The 20,587-nt window shown below is 31.3% G+C and overlaps 3 protein-coding genes across 5 annotated transcripts in view; all 3 read right to left on the reverse strand.

Annotated features, from left to right (window-relative positions):
- Positions 1–1,004: 1,004 nt before the first annotated feature.
- Positions 1,005–9,259, reverse strand: LOC101505525 (FHA domain-containing protein FHA2). Its single transcript, XM_004514973.4, has 3 exons — positions 8,475–9,259; positions 2,916–3,073; positions 1,005–1,432 (listed from the first exon to the last, which is right to left on the reverse strand). Exons 1-3 carry the CDS (start codon positions 9,142–9,144, stop codon positions 1,223–1,225), a joined length of 1,038 nt encoding a protein of 345 aa, XP_004515030.1. The 5' UTR covers positions 9,145–9,259; the 3' UTR covers positions 1,005–1,222.
- A 3,323-nt stretch (positions 9,260–12,582) lies between these two features.
- LOC101505203 (probable inactive dual specificity protein phosphatase-like At4g18593) lies at positions 12,583–16,336 on the reverse strand. The gene is made up of 3 exons (XM_004514972.4): positions 16,134–16,336; positions 13,591–13,885; positions 12,583–13,057 (listed from the first exon to the last, which is right to left on the reverse strand). Exons 2-3 carry the CDS (start codon positions 13,823–13,825, stop codon positions 12,903–12,905), a joined length of 390 nt encoding a protein of 129 aa, XP_004515029.1. The 5' UTR covers positions 13,826–13,885; positions 16,134–16,336; the 3' UTR covers positions 12,583–12,902.
- Positions 16,337–17,548: 1,212 nt separating this feature from the next.
- LOC101509921 (F-box/kelch-repeat protein At3g23880-like) overlaps positions 17,549–20,587 on the reverse strand; it is a 14,123-nt gene continuing 11,084 nt past the window's right edge. The window contains exons 1-2 of one of the 3 annotated variants that reach the window (XM_073365845.1): positions 18,590–19,357; positions 17,549–18,484 (exon numbers count right to left, since the gene is read on the reverse strand). In XM_073365845.1, the coding sequence (XP_073221946.1) occupies positions 18,084–18,484; positions 18,590–19,304 (1,116 nt within the window). In that variant the 5' untranslated portion in view covers positions 19,305–19,357 and the 3' untranslated portion in view covers positions 17,549–18,083. Of the gene's footprint in view, positions 18,485–18,589; positions 19,358–20,587 lie in introns of those variants that run through there. The other 2 variants (XR_012162230.1, XR_012162229.1) reach the window with 2 other exon arrangements.

Genomic DNA, 20,587 nt, shown 5'->3' on the forward strand with positions numbered 1-20,587 from the left:
ACAATTTATGAGAGAGAAATGTGACACAATTTAAAAACACAGTTTAACTCACTGATAGAAAAAAATCTGATACAGGTTTTCATCAAGGTACATTACTAATTTTAAAATAGATCTAAGAAATAGATTAAAGTAATTTTATTCTACACATTTTTTAACTAAAATTTGAAGCAGAAATATTATTCTACCAGAGAATCAGTTTGATGAGAGCCACAAAAAAAGTGAGTTAAGACTTTTCGGCAAACATCCAAGGGTGAAGTTTGAATGCAAACCGAAAAAACTGATACAAAAAGAAAAGGGATTTCTAAATAAATTACGAAATAGTAACAATTAAGAGGAATTCAAAATTCATGAGAGGACATTCTGGAGAGTTTCTAAATTTCCTCATTCTTTTTTCTTTTCAATACTCAAACAAGAAAGAAAAAAAAAATCTCCCCCTTTTATTCCTTCTCTCCTAAAATGCCCATTCGAACTTCGTCTTCCAATTTGTCCACTGTCAAGTAAAAGTAGAAAGAGTATTTCCAGTTTCCAGAAACGAAATAAATCAAAACCAAAAAAATAAAGACACCGTGTACTTACACGCGCTTCTAAAAACATCTGATCAAATCTAACCAGAGACTCCTTTTATTGTAATTTATGGATGAGTTTGCATCTAAAATTTCAGAATTTAAAATTCAATTAAACCCAACTAATCCAAGAAAGTAAAGTGAATCAACTGGACAACTCTCTGGATAAGGATAACAACTTTTTACATTCATAAAATACAAACAGAAACCCCTACATAATTAAATTCATTGCCACTTAAACCATCAGACATCAATAACATATTGGTTAACTTTGATTCAACTTAACGAACCAGCGGTTTGTCACTTAGCCAATTTTGTAATGATTTGGCAAATTTATCACCAGTTATTTTAACTACCAATTTTATAGATTGACAGGTTACCCACAAAGCAAGTTATGGACTTCTAATTAAAGCAAGTGATTCAATCATGTTTGAGCCTATGAAAATCAAAACAATATTTCTTTTGCTATTGGAAAACTTACCAATTGCTGAAAATGGATGTATTTTCTCCAAACATTTGCAGAAGGCAACCAAGTGTTTGCCTAAAGAAAAAAGTAAGCAAGGTGCAATTTTATACAGATTCATTGTTTCACCCGATATCACAATTCTGTAAAATTCATATACTACAGAAGTTATTACTTTTGGAAGATAGCGGTGAGGTCACGAGAGAAGAGAAACAAGAGAAACGAACTCCAGGGTGACACGGCCCTTGGACCTTGTGTTGATGACAAAATGCTCAGGGTATTTCCTTAGTAGCATAAGTAAACCATACCATGGCTTACCTTTGGATTCAGGACCAGACCATTCCTCTGATGTGAGATATCTCCTTACTCTACCGTGGTGCCAAACACTGCTATATTTATCCACCAACTAACAAAAGACAAAGCAGCATTCAGAGATTAAACAAAGGACGAAACTTGTAAAAACATGACAAGACAAGTGTACTGGTTTTTTTGTTAGGATATAGATATAAGAAAATTAGTTAGGGAAGTTCGTTAGTTATTTGGATGAGTTAGAGAGTATGTGTGTAAATAGGAGAACCTTTTGTGAATAGAGTAGTGGCTCTAGTGTGAAGGGGAAACCATTGGAGAGATTTCTCTATTCTCTTTCTTATTTTCTCAAAAAAAGTGTTATTTCTTTGATTCTTTTCAAGTCAATTCTTGGACTCCGAACATTTTCTCTCTTATACATCAACAATGACAGTTGCAAAAAAATGCAAAAGGTAGTTAACAAGAAGTGTAAAGGGCACTTATCAGGTTGGAAGGAAACTTGGGTACAGAACAGTAAAAATAGTACATATAATATAGTGTACCTAACCTATGTCTTTTCCTTAAACAAATAGGTCTGTATATCTTGCCAAATGTATTTGATTGAGATACATCATAATGATTTTAAACTATATATCATGTTAATTTGAGTCATTCCATCCTCTACCTTCTCCACAAAGCAATCAGTAGTGGATATTTTACGTTTCAATATTACTATACAGTCTATACTACAAAAAAATCACTCCCTCCACTATTTTCTACATCCCACTTTTCATCTGTTCTGATGTTATGAAGCACCTAGTCAATGCCTCCGAAGGAAGAGATAAAATGACACAGTTCATTCCATGCATAGTTCTCACCTATGCGAGTTGTATAAATTGTAAAATACATGGAAAAGCATCATACTACCAGATGAGCAATAGTTACAAATGCTTCAATGCGACATCAAAAGCAAACTCAGATAAACAACTCATTGTTGCATGAAAATTGTGATCTGAAGAAATAAGCCTGTCACATGATGATTAATATCCCATCATAAGACTCTTAAACACATAGCCAGGTGAATGGTTATGACAACACAAAACAACATTTCTATTGGCTAAGGGAATGAGACTTTTAGATTTATGTTTGGATTAAACTATTTTAGTTATTGATCCCTGTTAATCAGGCCATTTAACAATTCCAAGTATGGATAAAAAAGTAAATTACTAACATAAAATCAATTGAATTCATTTTTAATGTGTTCTAAACATGGCAATCAAACTGTAAATCATTTCAAACTCCATTTGTTTTTTAATAATTACAAACACAATCTGACTTTTATATCAAATCAATTCAATTTAATTTAGATCAAATCATTTCCAATTTTGGATAAATCCCAAAGACCCAAGAGTAGACGTTGATTCATCATTCAGGGAACTATTGGATTCTAAAGCATGTAGGTGAAACCTTTCATGTAGAAATCTGGTGACAGAAACTAAAATGGATAAAAGAAAAGTTCTCCAACTCATTCACATTTATGAAATCACGAAAGGAAGTGTTGCAACAAGTAGTAATAACTTAAGGAAATAACGGTCAGAACTAACCACAGCATGAAGTTTCTCCATAGGCATCCACTCTCCAGGACCACAAAGGTCAGAGAGGACATTAGCTACAGATGATACTACATCCTTCTCTTCCAATTGCTGAAGCTGAAGATTATCAGCGTCACGATCTACTCTGGATCTTCCTTCTGCCTTCTTGTCTGCGGGAATTAAATCATGGCAATTAAGGTTGTGAAACTTAAAGTCAAGATCCTACCTAAGGTTGGAGAAATCGAGAAATATGTAGATTGTGTGATCATAATACAGATCAAAAGATCTAATACAAAATTGCATAAGAGAGTCTCATGTAACTCAAAAGCCACGAGTCACAACTTAAGCTAAAGTTACAATTTAACAGCACATAATAAAAAAGACTTAAGGTCTTGAAAAACCTTTAAATCAAACTAGAAGAAAATAGCCTAATTACACATATCTACATATAATTAAAAGTCAAGAGCTTAATAAACGAAGAGGGTCATCAATGTAGGGTGCAAAAACTGGAATAACAAATAGTGGATGGGTTTTGAACTTTAAGGAAAGAGAGAACTCTAACAAGCTTGAAGTTTGGCACAACAAATAGTTAATGGGTCAAAGAAGGAGTGATTGCCAGGAGAAAAAGTGGGTAGATAGAAAATGGAAATTTAGTTTATGCAAATAAAGTATACACACTTTGCCATTTTTCACTTGATCCAAATCTTGCGGTAATTATACATGACAACTTGCAAAATCCAAGAGAGGAAATAAAAGACAAGTACAGAAAATTTTAATACACAAGAACAAGAAAATCTTATCAATAGATGCACTTGAGTGTAACTACAATGCAAAAACAAAGCATCAATAAATCCATAATTAAAAAAAATAGTTAAAAATTATGAAAATCTGCATTAAAATGGAAGGAGTTTCTATCAATTATCAATCATTATAGTTATCAATCCCGAATGACCATGTGGATCAGTTAATTCCAATTGCTCTAGCGGGATCAAAACAGCTGTTATATTGAAGACTATAGACTATAGACACAGGCTAAATAATTAATACTGCACATATATAAATGGTAAAAAATAAAATAAAAAATGACACCAAAAAAATGTGTATAATTATAAAAAAATCATAGTAGTCATTGTGCTTGTAATCAATATTTAAACAAGGTTTCAAACCCTATAGGCTGCTATAGTTAAAAAAAAAAAAAGTGGGGCAAAATTGTGAAAAAAGAAAACAAGATTGCTAAACAACTGAGGAAATGTGTGCAAGGAGGGCTCATCATAATGGTTGAAATTGGCATAATTTTGGGCGCAACCATAGACATAACCTAAATGCTCCACATTGCAGCTTCCGTAGTCAATCACGCGCATTTGATAACTTTGAGCCATATTTGACAGCAACACCATCAAAAGCAACAAGGAATTGCTACTGCTTTAAATAGAAGTATTTATCTATTTATGGTCTGTTAAGCACATTAAACAGGGAAAAAATAGAGATATTTGGTAATTCAGCTACAAAAGTAGTAACTCCAGAAGGAGAAAAAAACTAATTCATCTGCACCACAGTAGCGATACTCATAGATCCTACCTAGAATTAGACTGACAATATAAACACTTAAAATGTGAGATTATCACATGTAATGTAGGAATGAACGCACACGAGTCTCGACACCAGGTGTCAAAATTGGCATATTTACACCTTCAACAATTTTGTTATAATCTATGTTGTCAATCCCAGGTTGTGGAGCGGAAAAGCTGACCTCAATTTGGCAAATTGCGGGATGGTCGCTATTCTATTAGTTTTTATATTTATTAAATAATTATGAGATTTTTTTCCGCACCCCCCAATGCTCTCCGGATTGGCCAATCCAGAGACGTATTTTGACAAAAAAACACCTCTGGGTTGGCTAATCCGGAGGTGTATTTTAGAGGTTTTTGAGAATATAGAAGGGTGGGAAAAGAAACTACCAACAATTAATACTGTAGATATATATATGAATAGATACTATATAAATCATATGAAATTATTTATTTTAAGTAATCTATACCTATGTTGTCAACCGTGACTCTATAGCGCATGAATATGAACTCATGGAGCGGCAGTGTGGTCCATTGCAACACATTTGGCCATTGAGCCACATTCAACAGATCTTAATTATTTAATAAATATAAAAAGTAATAGAATATTGTCCATCCCTCAATCTGCCACAATTGGATAGCACCAACACAGATTCAATGCCTTTATCTCCAGATTTTGACCATTATGCACCTATTTCCGACTAGGCACAACCATAGGACGTCTTCTGTTGGTGCTGAGAAGCAAAGCCCTCAACCAATTGGTGGAACAAAGCACCTTCAATTGCCATTGTTATCTTCTTTCCAGTGGAACTGCAAGACAACTGAGTGCTAACTCATTGAAAGGAAGGGACAAGGGTAGTGTATGGTTTCAACATGGGAGAATGAAGATAAATTGTTTTGAAGACTGTACCATCATATTCATGGGACCATCTAATCCAACCATAAATCTAAGCGTGACTTTAAAGGAAGTAATTGGAAGACAAAATATTGAAAGTTAGAGTTTTACATAATTAATAGGCATGTGTCTCATTATTCTAAATATTATCATATCATATCCTCACACTTAACTTTTCCACTACCAAAGAACAGCCTGGCCTGAAAAATACCAAAAATAAAAGAGGAAAGAAACTTAATGTGCACAAGCAACCCAAAAACAGAGAGGTTCAGGATCACATTGCAATCCTATCACAATGCCGGCAAAACAAGTTATGAGCTGGGTTCAGGATCATTCAAGCTTGCAGAACACATAGAATTGCACATTCCATGTTGACATCTATGGTCTACATGCTCACAACTGACCACTATATATATACCTATTTACTAATTATTTCAAAAACTGTAGCGTATTTGTTTTGTTAATAGTTAAAACTCATTTGAAGAAATAAGTGGTTTATAGGCGCAACTATTTCGAACTATGGTGCCTATTATAGACAAAAGTGTGCTATATTTAATACTATTCAAGTCAAGCTTTAAAGAAAAGGTTTGCGACCACAATTGAGGCTGCATTTGCTACATTTGACCACAATTTACTTTCTCCATAATATCAAGAGTGCGACACAACCATTATTTAAAACCTTGATTGAAGTACAACAATATCCTCATATCACTGGAAGATGAGCTTGTCTTGTGCCCCGTAACAAGAAATAGAAAAAAGGGAAAGTAAATTACAAGTAAGAATATAAGCTTCAAATATGATAATTTGAACCTATATGCAGTTGGTGCCACAATAGACAAACAAAAAATTGTTGACTTAAAAGAACTTAGCCTTCTGCGATTTTTTATTGAATAAAATAGACTTCTTCGACAAAAATAACGAGGAAAAACTTTCTGTTTGACAAGTGAAGAGAAATTCAGAAAATTTTAGTTCAAAGAACTCATGTTCCCATGACTAGCCTTTTCTCCTCAGCATCAACAAACGTAATTGTGAAACCAGCTAATCATAGACAACCCTGGTGAGTAATGTTATGGAAAATGTCGCCATAAACAACATTTTAATGCATCAATCATCTAAATCTAGTCTGTCTTCTTTTCTAATCTGACTAACAAAGAACCTACCACTTACTTAATAATTTCTTCCTCATCCACAACCTTAAAGGGAATCTCCCATCCTGCAATCCTCTTGTCCTTTCAGTAATAGCAGCAACAACAACTATGATCTTAAGAAAAAATAATAATTATACTAACTACTAATTGTAGATATGACCCTGCTCTAAACTAGGTAGTTAATCCCAGATAATGGCGTGGAGCGGTCGACCCTAAAAGTAGGATAGCAGGATGACCACTATTTGATCATCACTTTTGGACAAAATACATGAATAAGACTGTAACCACATTTAATGTAAAATTAAACAAATAACTCCAAACTGAGAGGGGTCTGAGAGAAATAATCAAAACAGAGAGAAATAAGAATAAAAAAAATAAAAACATAAGAAAAAAAACAGAACAGAGATGAAAAATAAAAACAGTGGGAAAACAGTGAGGAAGGAAAACTGGAAAAATATGGAAACTGAGAGGAACAAAAACTGGAAATAAACGAGGGAAAACAGAACCTGGTGTGGGCTGTTTGACGGCGGCGTTGGGCTGAGCTACAGCAGCATGGGCAAACGCGTCTGTGGCTGTCTTGCAGAAATAGAAGGGAAGCAAGAAGGAGGAAGGTTTGTGGCAGAGAAGAAAAGGAAGCAAGAAGGAGAACCATGGGTCTCTACATCCGCACTTCACATAGAAGTTGTGTGCAAAATACCCAGAATACCCCTCAACCATCTCAATTTTCAAGGAAAAAAATGGGTTTTGCCACATTCATCACTATCGCAAGCAAGATGTGCCACGACAGCACGAAGCGATGTCTTTTCCGCAAACGTGACACAACTGACCAAACCGTGGCAGCGATTGACTGTCTATGCTCTAAATTCGGTGTTGGATGATAGATAGATGATAGAGCCCAATGCGTTGGTTGATCCATATATTAAAGTTCATGGGAAAATTGTTCTGAAACTTGAAGCTCCAAAGTCTCCCATTCGCATGACTAGCACACTCTCAGCATCAACCAACTCAATTGTAAAACCAAAGTTAGTCCTCACCACTACAGACCACCCGGGAGGAGTGATGTTTTGGAAAAATGCCATGACAACTTTTCAATGTACCAAATCATCTAAATCTAGTCCACATTCTTTACTAATCGTACTACAAATAACCTACCGATTGACTCAATGATCTTGGCCTTGGCATTCCTCAGCCATAAATGGAATCTCTTGTTCTGTGATATCCCCAATGTTCTCTCGGCAATAGTAATCACAAGTTCACAACTACAGTCTTCAGAACAAATGATAAAAAATTATTCTAAGTGTAGATAAGACCCTGCACTTAACAGTTCTATACTTTAGTTGAAAACATGGTTTTAGAGTGTAGACAATAGATCCCAACAACATTGGTTGATACATCAAGCCAACCCTTTGAGATCGTGACACCCCAGAGAAGAATGCAATGTTCAATCACATATAACCTCCTAGAAATATTGCAACCCAATAGACACCAAAAACTCACTGGCAAATATTAACACACACATGCACAACCAGATACAATGGCCATTACAGGAGATAAAACTATCTACCCTAACAAAACCAATCATCCTCACACAAAACACAATTTAAAAAACCATAACAAAGACAACATTCAAGAAACTTCTCATAATCCCCAAACATACCCAAAAATCTCAAACATGAAATAAAACCCCAGCACAAAATTTCAACCTCCTTCAGCAAATTGAATAACAACAACATTCACAAAGAAACACAAGATAATAAACAAAAACACAACATATCATCCTACCACATAAAAAAAAAAAAAGGGACACACTCACACACCACAAAAATTGCAAAAGTCACAATTATTATAACAAAAATCCCTTCAATCCAAGTACCTGCTGCTAAATTTATTCAAACAAAGTCAAAATCACAAACCAGTGACAGCAAATAAAACAAAAATTCTCAACAAAAGGCTAACTAACCAATTGGTCCAGGCAGAGAAGCCTTTCCTCCGGAACCAACTCCACCACCACCATATCCATAACCATCAAACCCTTCCCTCCTATTATTAATCTTCTTCCCACTACTACCGCCAACATCAACAACATCATCATCCACCTCATACTCATCCTCGTAATACTCCCTCCTACCCTTCTTCACCATCGCACCGCCCGCCGTCCCCACAGGCAGATGTCCATAACTATAATGCGGCACAACAGCCGTGGCAGGAGGAACAGCAGCAGCAGCAGCATGGCTATTAGCGTAATGCCGAGAACCGTGGGGTCCACCAAGGATACTACGAACAGGAAGAAGAAAATAAAACTCCTTATCACCGATCTGAAGAAGGTCTTGAGAATCGAGCTTAACAGGAGGGTTACCAGGGAGATGAAGAACACCTTCGACTAAACAACCGTTTTTGCCGAGAACTTCGAGGGCGAAACGACGTCGAGCGAAGTCGTAGAAGATACGAGCGTGGTGGCGCGAGATGTTCATTCCGCCGCCGAGACTTGAGAGGTCGACATCGACGGTTGATTTTTTGGAGTTGCGGCCGAGGATTATGGAATAGGTTTGCATGTAGTATTCGAAGTCTTCGCCTTGGAGTTTGGCGAAACCGGCTTCCACGTCACCACCGCCGGTGGTCGGTGTTCCCATTTGTGAATTGAAGAGAGGAAAGTGAGAGGAGATGGGTGTTGAAGTGAAATGGAGGAGAATTCAATTTCATGGGTTGTCTAATCGAATCACTCTTTCTCACCAAAATTGAAACTTTCCCCAAATAGTTTAACTAATTAATTAATAATAATTTTGGCAAAATAATATCGTAATAATTATTATTATAATAATAATTTTGAGGTTTTTCTTCAAAAAATGTAATATTTTGAGGTCTGACAATGGAAATGGTTTTATAATGTAATGATTATTATTCTGTTTCGTGGTGAACGGGAATTAGTGTTGAGTTTATTTTTAGGCAATTTTAGTTGCTATTTAAAAAATAACATTTAAATTGTATGTGATAGCAATTATTTTTATGAGAAGGTTGTAGTGTTTTTTTTTGTCTTTCGTCTATTTTTAGAGAAAAGTAATCTTTAAAATCTTAGTTTTATATCTGATTAAATCCTAATAATAATAAAATATCATTCTTTTTTATTATTATTCTTAATATAACATCATTTCTAATCAATTATTATAACATTATAGTATTTCGTAAAAAAAAGGTATAGTATAAATATTTTTATATGACACATTGTAATATAAACAAGTATAAAAAGGCCTATTTATATTGCATCACTTTATTAGATTTAAAATTTTATATCTAATTATCTGTAATATGATGTATAAGTTTTAATACAATATTTGTACCAGATGTGAATACGAGATGAAATATAATAATTTTTAACAAATTGTTGTATAAATACATCAATAAAAATTGTGAACTTTTTTTATATTATATATTTAAAATAACTAAATTGTTCAATTCACGTATAAAATTATAATAAAAAATTAAAAAATTATATTAGGTTATGAAAAACAAGTAAATTTAAGAAATACAAATATTGAAATAATAAGAAAAACAAGAACTCTATAAAATATTATTTTATCATAATAATATAAAAATGCTGGAGGACCATGACCACCCAAGCACCGACTGGAATGATGAAAATACATATTATAATGAGTGATAATTTTCTTTGGAAATCTTGTGGTTTATCGACGTGTTAAATTTTATTCAAGTTATAATTATACTATGAGCATCCTTTTAGGTTTTAGAGAATTTGTACGTGTGTTTCTCTCAATCGTTGTACTATTTTAAGTTGATGAATAAATATTATTTTTTTATGTAAAAAAAATAATTATTATATTATGGGTAATTTAACTTACTTTCTTAATTATCCACAACAATTATTTTTATACAATTATTTCTACTTTATTTAAATAAAAAATATATTAAAAATCTAAATATAAATCTAGATAATCGACTCTTTCAATATTCATACATACACATAATATTATCTAAAAGAGAAAAAATAAACTCAACATAACTATATCAACACATGCATAATAAGTTATATGTGCAAAAACGAACACATTTATTACTTTTGCATCAATAGACATTACTTTAATTTGTCAATGTTGGGATAAATAAAATTGAACAATAATTTATGTAAATAGTGGTTGTAGATGTTGAATAGAGATATAACCATAATGAAATATGTCAACAACCACTTTGAAGTTAGATTCGTTAATAACTTATTGCAGTTCAATTGAATAACAACTTTAAAATCAAATATAATTGTCCAAATTTCTAATGTTCGTTAATAACTTATTGCAGTTCAATTGAATAACAACTTTAAAATCAAATATAATTGTCCAAATTTCAAACATTAGAGTGTTTAAAGAAACTAATTTTCTTAAGAACGCATAAAAAAAAATCTTCATGTATATTCATATTATTTTCTTTTCAGATGATTCCCCGTTAAATTATTTTATTTTAAGTATCGTTTTTCTACTTCGGACATGACACAAACTCAACTAAACTAATTACTAATATGATTTATGCAAAACTACACCAAATATTTTTTAACTTAATTTAAAGTTTCAAACAAGTTTTTTTAATCTTTTTTTAATGGTAAATTAGTCATTTATCTTTAAAAAAAATTGCACTATTAAACAACTTTTATATTTACTCCATTTTTATTACAAATTTGTTACCAAAGGTTTTATTTAATCAATCAAAAAAGTAAATTACTCACATTTATTGAAAAAGTATATTATATTATATTATTTAATCTATCAAAATTCATATGATACTTTTTATTATTATTTTTTATCTAAAATTGCTACCTTATTGTTGCTAACATATTTTATTGTTATGCTAAATGGTGAAATATTTTTAATAATATACACAAATTCGAAACATAAGTAGGATAAAAGTATAAGTTAGTTCAATGGTGTAAATATTTTTAAATATAAATGATTAATTTGACATAATAAAATGTAAAAGAATTATTTGAAACTTTAAATAATGTTAAATGACCTATTATATAGTTTGTCTATTATTTATTATATGTCTTGCATCTAAGATGAAATTTTAATTCTATCGTGAGTTTCTGGTTCGAATCGAAACAAAACGTCAAATATAACAATATCGACATTTGTCGGTTGAATTAGGACTTGAGTTAAGACCTCATTAACATCATTTAATTAATAATCATTTCTCTCTTCCTCAATTTTATGTCAAAAAAATATTATTAAGAGTAATACTCTATTCATTGCACTACTTTACTAATATTTTATACATAACAATATTTATAGATACTATGGTGGTTTTTTTTTTTTTTATTATACAATTATATAGTATTCTTATTATTTTATAACACTTAGTAATAGGAAAATGTAACAACAAAAAAACTTAGTAATCGGAATTCTAATCTTTTATTGAAATTAATTGTTTAAAATATAGTATAACAAAAAATATACTATATATGTTAAGCGCTTTTTTTTTTTTAAGAAGATATATTGAGAAAGTTAAGTATTATATAGTAGATTAAAAAAATATATATGTTTTCAAATTAAATATTAATTAATGTTTACAATTACCTGAAACATATATAATGTCTAATATTATGTTATAAAAGCAGTCTGTTAAAATGAATTATAAATATATGATAAACCATATATCGTTTTATTTACTAAATTTTGTATATCAGCCTCTTTTAACTATATTATCTATGCAGTATGAACTAAATGACTTTTTACAGTGATCTTCTCTCTTAGATACAATTTTTTTCATTCACAAGACTCGAGTGGAGGGAATACAAAAGTCTAAAACAAACTTTAAAATCAATTTTATTTTGCATTGACGAAAAAAAGTGATATAATAATTTAAAAATAATGAATCCTACAAATTAAATTAAAAACTTATTGGTTACACACATGTTGAAATAAAATTTATTGTAAATAACATTCATGATTTCTGAAACATACAATAAGGTTATTTTCTAATTATTTATCAAAATCATTTTAATGTATATCGTTTAAATTATTAATAAATAAAAAATCAACAACAAAAAAAAAAATAGTGGCACACATAAGTAAGGTTCGGTTTGAACTGCTAAAATGGTTTAGTTCAGTAAAGTCGAACTGTTTTGGTTCGGTTTTCTTTCCTAAAATAATACGAACAACGATCAATACTACAAGTTTCTATGCCAACAGCCCAATTTATTAGTCTATGTAAGTTGTTCATAAACCAATCCAAATGCAACCATAGCATATGAGAACCATATCTAGTAACCTAGTCCTAGTTTGAAAAAGTAAAACAGGTACAAGACAATCTTCCAAGCTAAGCTGCCATTGTTGTTCATCAAAAAGATAGCATCCATTTTTCAAGCTCTGGTTTTTCAAAAATGATTGATTTACGTACAACACTCATCTAACTTGCTTTTATGGAGCTGAAAAGCAGGGTTAATCCAGGCTCCACAGCTGCACTGCATGCCAGACCAGTTGAAGTAACCCAAACGAGCATTACAGCCCATACACAGAATTTTCTCCTCCACTTGACCTTCTTGCACTTCAAAGAGTCAATCCATATTCATAGTGTTAGTACTAAGTTTAAAAAGAAATCTTATGACAATCTGTTTCCGTTTATTCAATAACATTTCTGTATTTCACTTTTGAAAATTCAACGTTTTACTAAAACATTTAAAAAACAAAATTTTCAGATATATTTATGATTATGTTGAAAATTTATGAGTAACTTTTCACAACAATAAATTTGGAACCATCTTTTATGATAAAAGTGCTTTATTTTATGATCATAATAACCAAATACATAAAAAAGAGTTAAAAAATTTATGGACCATCGGTGTCACATGCACTCAATCATATTTCATCATGTAGATATATCTTTGAAGATATTTTAACAAAGAAACATCATGATAAAATATGGTTAGATGCAATGTGCATAGTCTTCAAACTCAATTAAAAACTGGTTTCTACTTCACATAAAATTTCTAAAACATAAATAATTTTTATAAAGGATTAAATTTAAACATATGGGGATCCTTATGACAATTATAGTATATGAGGGATATTAACAAGTACCTGCTTGCATCCATTTCATGGGCTCAACAAATATCGAGGTGCAATCAGCTGGTTGTTTTTCCATTCCCCAGGATTCGCTGCTTCTCTTATTCCATTTGAAGCTTGATTCTCCTTTTCCACGCTCATGGGAAACTATATTCTCCTTTGAAGCGACAATTCTTCTGCATTTCTTACACCGGTATATAAGTTGAGGTTCGGTTGCGGTTTCTGGCTCAGAGATACTAGTTTCAGCCATTTGATTCTTTTGCAATTCTTCTGCAATTCTCCTTTTCCAAATGCTGATATGCTTGATGCACTGTGAATTTAAAGCAAATGAGAGTAAAAAAAAATACTTCGGCTCGGCATACATGGAACTGATAGAATAATTGTCTAAAAGTGATTCAGCTACGCATTGACTAGATTTATATCGCGGCATAACTGATTTTGAAATTCAGAACAAATTCCCTGATAAACCCACAGACACAGTTCATATATATATATATAGGTTTTAAATTTTAGTTATGTACATAGTATCAGTGTCACATGCACTTAAATCGTATACACCAGTGTCAATGATGAGTGAACATATAATACTAGTATGTTAATAGTAATAATTGGCCCAGGATGCAAAGGCAAGGAGATTAAGCTAAAAATTAAAATGTTAAGCAGTATTTGATGTAAATTGACAAGCTATAGAAGTATTGATGTAACTCCCTACACTACACGCACTCAAGTATCTGTACATTCTTTCACATACGCGTAAAGATGATAACTCATGCCCTCTACTTAATATGACAACATCGCAGACTCTCCAATAAACAAATCTCAGTGGATTCATACAGACGCCAGTATATGTCAAGATCAAGACACCAAATCCACATGTATACCAAAGTTAATGTTTTGGTGTTTGGCCCCTCCACAACAATCAATCCTTATGTAAAGTAGAAAGTTAGGATCAGTTTCATATAACTGCAAAAATAGGGATGAAAAATTACACGATGAATTTAAATATAATTTTGCATATAAATCTCTACCACAAACTCTGCATTGCTAATTTAGAGTAGAGACATCAAAGTGGATTCTTCCCATGAGCCAAACTTGCTCAGCCTACCAAAATGGTGGTCTGGGTTGCCCCAAAACCAACACACTTAGATAGCAAGTTATTTTGACCTAGCTTACGTAAATCGTGGGTTATCAGGGTTTGAACCAGGCTGCTTAGTTCAACTCATTTTGGGTTGGATAAAAATGAAAGAAAGGCTGCAAAGTACTACTAACCTAGTTACCCAATCCAGTGAGCCGTATCCCCAGAGGCTCCCGCACCCCTTATGAGTTTAAAAGTCTCACATTGGGGAGTCTCACCTAACATGTGGAACATATAAGTCTAAGTCTAGTGAGTTATTCCAAGTAATGGACTAGTCTCAGTACTCTCTTTGGGCTTACGCTCACAGATTGAGGTCACAGAATTCGCTAACCGAGATGGGTTCTAACTTCTAACAAACTAGAAAATTGAGTGAAGTGTCATGAAGTGAAGACTGAAGACTCCGAGGACGTCGGCACTTAATGGTGCACTGCTATGAGTTTCACTTTGAGGAGTTCTTACCTAATAATTAGGGCTTATAAATCTAAGTGGTTTTACCACCTAATCCATTAGTCTTTCAAGAAGGACTCTTCCTAATGATAATAAAAAGAAACCTTTTGATAAACAAAACCCAGGAATACTTCACATCAAACTGAGCCTTTTAATAAAAAGCTCATGTATGTATGTATCTCAACTCGTCATAGATTGCTTAAGAGGGTTCTTCAGCTAGCAATTATCCTTGCAAGTTCAACCAAATCAATCTTCTCTAAAGGCCGACCTCATTAAGGACTATGAAACATGACACACACACTGGATACGACACTAACAAGTTGGCACCGATAATAATTTGAAAAAATAAATTAATTGAATGTAATCAAAGTGTTAGTGTCGTGTCGGACACCGAGACACACCTTCGATCAGAAATGTCAATGCTACCAAGGTTAAGGACGTGTTTTTTAAACTTAATAAGGGCTCTCTAATGACTGCCGTAGGAGGTGCTTAATACAAGGCTAGCAGTAGCCTCAAACACACAGACTCTATATCCTACTACTACCATCACAATTGTTTTGTTACAGGGACAGAATTGTGAATTGTTATTTCATTTATACATTTTCTGTTATTTTGATTATGATTAATTCAACTCTGTTTTTCATTTTGTTCAACAGTTAACTACTTTTTTATAGTGATGATACTCTAAAGGGAGAGTTGCAGAAGTAATTATTAGGCATAATGAAAAAAATTGCATTCACAACGAACTTGACATTTTACCAAACAGGTAGCAAGCAACTATGATGCATAAAGTTATATGAATAATCCGTTGGACTAAATTCTAACTTGCTTTCAAGCCAATCCATTCAGCGGATTTTCAAACACGTCTGTTCTATTGAATTCATATTTTGCTAACTAAGAACCAATAATAAAAAATTACAATAAAAAACAACAAAAATAATTATATAATAATAAGCAGAAAGGGAGAATGGGTTACCGGTTAATCGTTTGCTCGGAGAAGTAAGATGGAAGCTGCTATTTACTCTTCAGTTTCGTTTACTTTTTCATTTTTTGATGTGTTGAGCTGAGAGTAAAAGGGTGGTTTTGCCAACGATGAATCCAGCAGAAGCTTTTGCCAAAATCAGAAAACGCAGAATAATATGATATGATTTAATCGAATATTGATTTTGTGAATATATTTTTATTATGTCGGTTTTAAAGTTATATATATATTTAAATGTTTTTAGAGAAAAATAGATTATTTATAAGTTTTCATAACGTGATCTTATAGAGTCATAGAGTTTATAAGAATCAAATGTTTTCATTGAATTAATTATTGTCAAAATTAAAACAAAAGATTAACATTGTAACTAAAATATAAATTAAAAGATTAAATTAAAATAAAAAATCATAAATAATTTAAGTAATAATTGAAATAAATTTAAAGACGTATAAACGTGTTTAAATTTTAAAAGAGTTTTTACTAATAAAAATTAGTCAAGATTTTAAAAATTAAAAATGATTATGTAGTATTCAATAAGAATTGCTTTAGTGTGCAACAAAGTTCTATAATATTCAATTAAGATTTTTCATAACTCTTAATCTTTGAAGATAGTATTTAGATTTTAATGAATTGTATGCGAGACTTTTTAATTAAAAGACATTCATTCAATAATTTCACCAAAACACATAATATTTTAGGAGCTTCACCGTGATATATATACAAAATCATGTTATCAAAAAATTCTATAATAAATTTTTAAAATTTAAGTTTAGTCTTAATTCAATTCTACAAAACCAATTTATAAAATAAAGTCTCACCAAACCAAACAACCTACATACGAAATGAAAGTAGCTAAACTATAAAACCGATTTGTACATAAAAAATACTACGTATTACTTAGGTGATATTTCTGGACATACAATAACATACAAGTTGCTATAAATCAATAAGAATATAAACCTATCATTTATATAGAAAATAATCTTCTATGAAAATATTAGAAAAAATATGATCCTACTGCAAACAAGTATCTAATTAGTTAATAACTTTAGGTGGTGAGATTTTAAATTAAATATTATATCTACAAAACGAAGTATTAAAATGTAATCCTAAAAGACGATATCACTTTGAAGTTCAAACTCAAAAGCTAGAACATTTTAATCCATTTTTAATCCTAAGGTTGACATACATAAAAAACTATACAGATGATTCAACCATTGAAGGGGAAGCATACAATCACACCACTATCAAGGTGAAAGTTTCCTTTGAGTTAATATATTGAGTTACTATATAATGCAGGGAACTTAACATCATCTAGTGATTGAAAAAGGATTTATAGCTAGCACAAGCAATTTATTAAATCCATAAAATATTCACATAAAATGCCAAAGAACGAACATTCAACCATATATTATTATTGATATATAAGTAATAAATGTATAGCAACTACAAAATACTCCTATTAAATAAGAACTGTCCAGCAAAAAGTGAGCTTGAACATAGTACATGCAATTCTGAAAAAACACAATTATTCAGTGCAAAATTTCAACAAACACATTTTCAAAGAAATCCATAAGAGACATCAAGAGGGTCATAACTATCTTATACAAAATGAATATAATCCTATTTCCATGCCACCATCTACCATCAATAACACCTGATGTGTCACCAGTTGGAGTGTAGGCCTATAATTCAGAAAAGACCCTTTTTAGATTAGAAAGTGCAAAACCAAAACACAAATGAAAAAACATGAATGCATAATTATCATAAGTGCAGCACACAGTTTGTACTCACTCCAAAGCTTTGTACACCCAAATGTGACAAGGAATAAATAATAACATAAGTCATCATTGAAAAAAATTGCAATCTACTATTATGACATGATAAGATTTCAAAATAAATTGGAACAAGTAAATCATCATAAAGGAACTTACTTTTAGGAAGTTATTGAACAAAACTTTCAACATAATCCTTGGAAATATACCACTTTATATTATTGGTAACAATAGTTCGTGTTGCTGTACCGTCTCTCAAATTATATAGAATAGCTTGCTTTTCTTTATTGCTTGCCAATATAAGTGTATCACCATTCTCAGAAAAACACAACGGAAATAGAAACAACCGAAGATACATCACACCCCAACCAAACGTATTTACTTGAAGATTTTGATAACTAATTTTAAAAAATTGAGTCCAAGATTCTTCAACTCCAAATTCAGTCATCTTCCACATAACAAAATGAGATCTCTCGAAATGGTAAGAAAAATAGAGACATTCCATCAAGACAGCAATAGTTGGCCCAACAACATCAAAACCCAGAGGAGGCAACAATTGCCTATACGTCTCTGTACCAAGATCAAGCGACACAATCACAAGTTCTTCAACATCAACACCATTCAAATATTGAATACGTTCTAATTTATTTCGAAAAGCCAACCAATTAACGGTACCTCTTAAATACACACCTTCATTCACACCTTCATTTACCGGAATATCGTTAAAAACAACCATATAGTTAAAAATAAATAGAGGAAATTTTTGAATATTTCTCCAACTATTTTCACTCAAACTAAAAACTTTGACTTCCTTACAACAATAAACCACTACCTTATAAGTTGAATTGTGATAACAAAATGTGCATCTAAGCCTCTTAAATGCATGTTGGCGAGATTGGCGAAAAGATCCTAATTTTTCAGATACAAACCCTGTGATTGGATTACATAAACGAATCCAGATATCTTGAGGCCCAATTGTTGAAGAAAAACCAAGCAAACATACCAATCCATTACACGAACCAATTACTCTACTACAATCCTTCATATGCATATTAGGTTCGTTGACAAGAGTGACTGATTTATTCTCTAGTAAACGACATATGGGGAAGGATACAATACCAGAATTCTGATTATTTTTTGGGTCGAATGGGATGAGTAGTAGGTGTTTGTTTTGTGGCGAAAGCTGAAGGTGCAATTTTATGAATATGGAATCGGAGATGAGGGTGTTCCAAGACTTGCTCACACACTTGAAACGTAATATAGATTTTACGTTAAGCAATAAGAGGATTTTGGTGATAAGGTCATTAGGAAATAAATCAGTGGGATTGGAGTGTTCAGCCATATTTGAAGGTGCAGTTGTTGTTGAGGAAGAAAAGTGTTTGAATAACATGTTGAAGAAAAACCTTTCTGTTTTTAAACAGAAACTTCTTGTTTTGAGGGATTGAAACGCAAACTTATGAATCCTATTTTTTTTTTTTTTATAAATAAAATTATCCTTTTACTTTTTATTAGGGAATCTTGTTAGATCGTTTAGTTTTTTAAATATATATACACAAACTTGATTGCAAAGATATGTCAAAAAAAACATGATCATTGAAAATTTAATAGATATCATTTAAAATTAAATAGAGATATAGAAAAAATTTGATTATTAAAAAATAACTTTTATTTTATTTTTTAATAAAGATATGGAAATATTCTCTCTATATATGATTTTTGAGTAAATGCTTATTTTTGTTGTTGAGAAAAATAAAAAAATTTTTTAGTCATTTAAAAAAATAAACCACCCAAACTCAAATTAGTTTGTGAGAAATTTTGAAAAGTTCAATTAAGTCTCTAACAAAATTTAAAATACATTTTAGTGCTTAAAAAAAAAACAAATCTGAACAATTCAATTATTCGTTAGGAAAAAATAAATGTTATTTCATCTATATAAACCACAAATTTAAGATAGAAACTCTGTTTTCATAGTGGTATGCGGTTCTGAGGTGTGACTTGCGTCGTTTATATCGTTTATTTTAGAAGTTGTATTTTTTTTCTTTATTTTTATGTTTTTTTTTCTTCGCCCTTGCGTCTCTGAATGTGCTATTTCATGAAAGATACCGTTGTGGTTTAATTTGAATATTATTGACGTTTTTTAAATTATATTATAATTTAGTGAATCTTTTGTTATATGGACTAAATTGTTCATTTTATTATTGTCAGATATTTAATTGTCTATTTTTAATTATTGTTAAGGATCTAATTATTAGTTTTTTTTATAGAAATTACACGTAGGATAATCGAGTAGACGAGTCTTCGCACAAGTTAACAAAAAAAACTCAATTTTCTAATTGTGGTTTACGTAAAAACTAATTTGGTCTGATTTATTTTTCTTATGAATTAAAAGTGCTTTTATATTTCTCAAAAACTAAAATGAGTCTTTAAAAATTTTTGAAAAACCAAAAGACCATTGTTCATGATTATTTGACCAACATCTCACAAATAATTAACTCTTTATTATTATATTTCTTCAAATATTTACTTCATATTAAACAGCATGACTTTCTCTCTATATATATAATACTAGTGTATAACCCGTGCGTGTCGCACGGAAACAACATACGATCTTAATAAATAAATTATTATATTAATTTATATATATATATATATATATATATATATATATATATA

The sequence above is a fragment of the Cicer arietinum genome, chromosome 3 (assembly GCF_000331145.2).
Source record: "Cicer arietinum cultivar CDC Frontier isolate Library 1 chromosome 3, Cicar.CDCFrontier_v2.0, whole genome shotgun sequence".
Classification (NCBI taxonomy): domain Eukaryota; kingdom Viridiplantae; phylum Streptophyta; class Magnoliopsida; order Fabales; family Fabaceae; genus Cicer; species Cicer arietinum.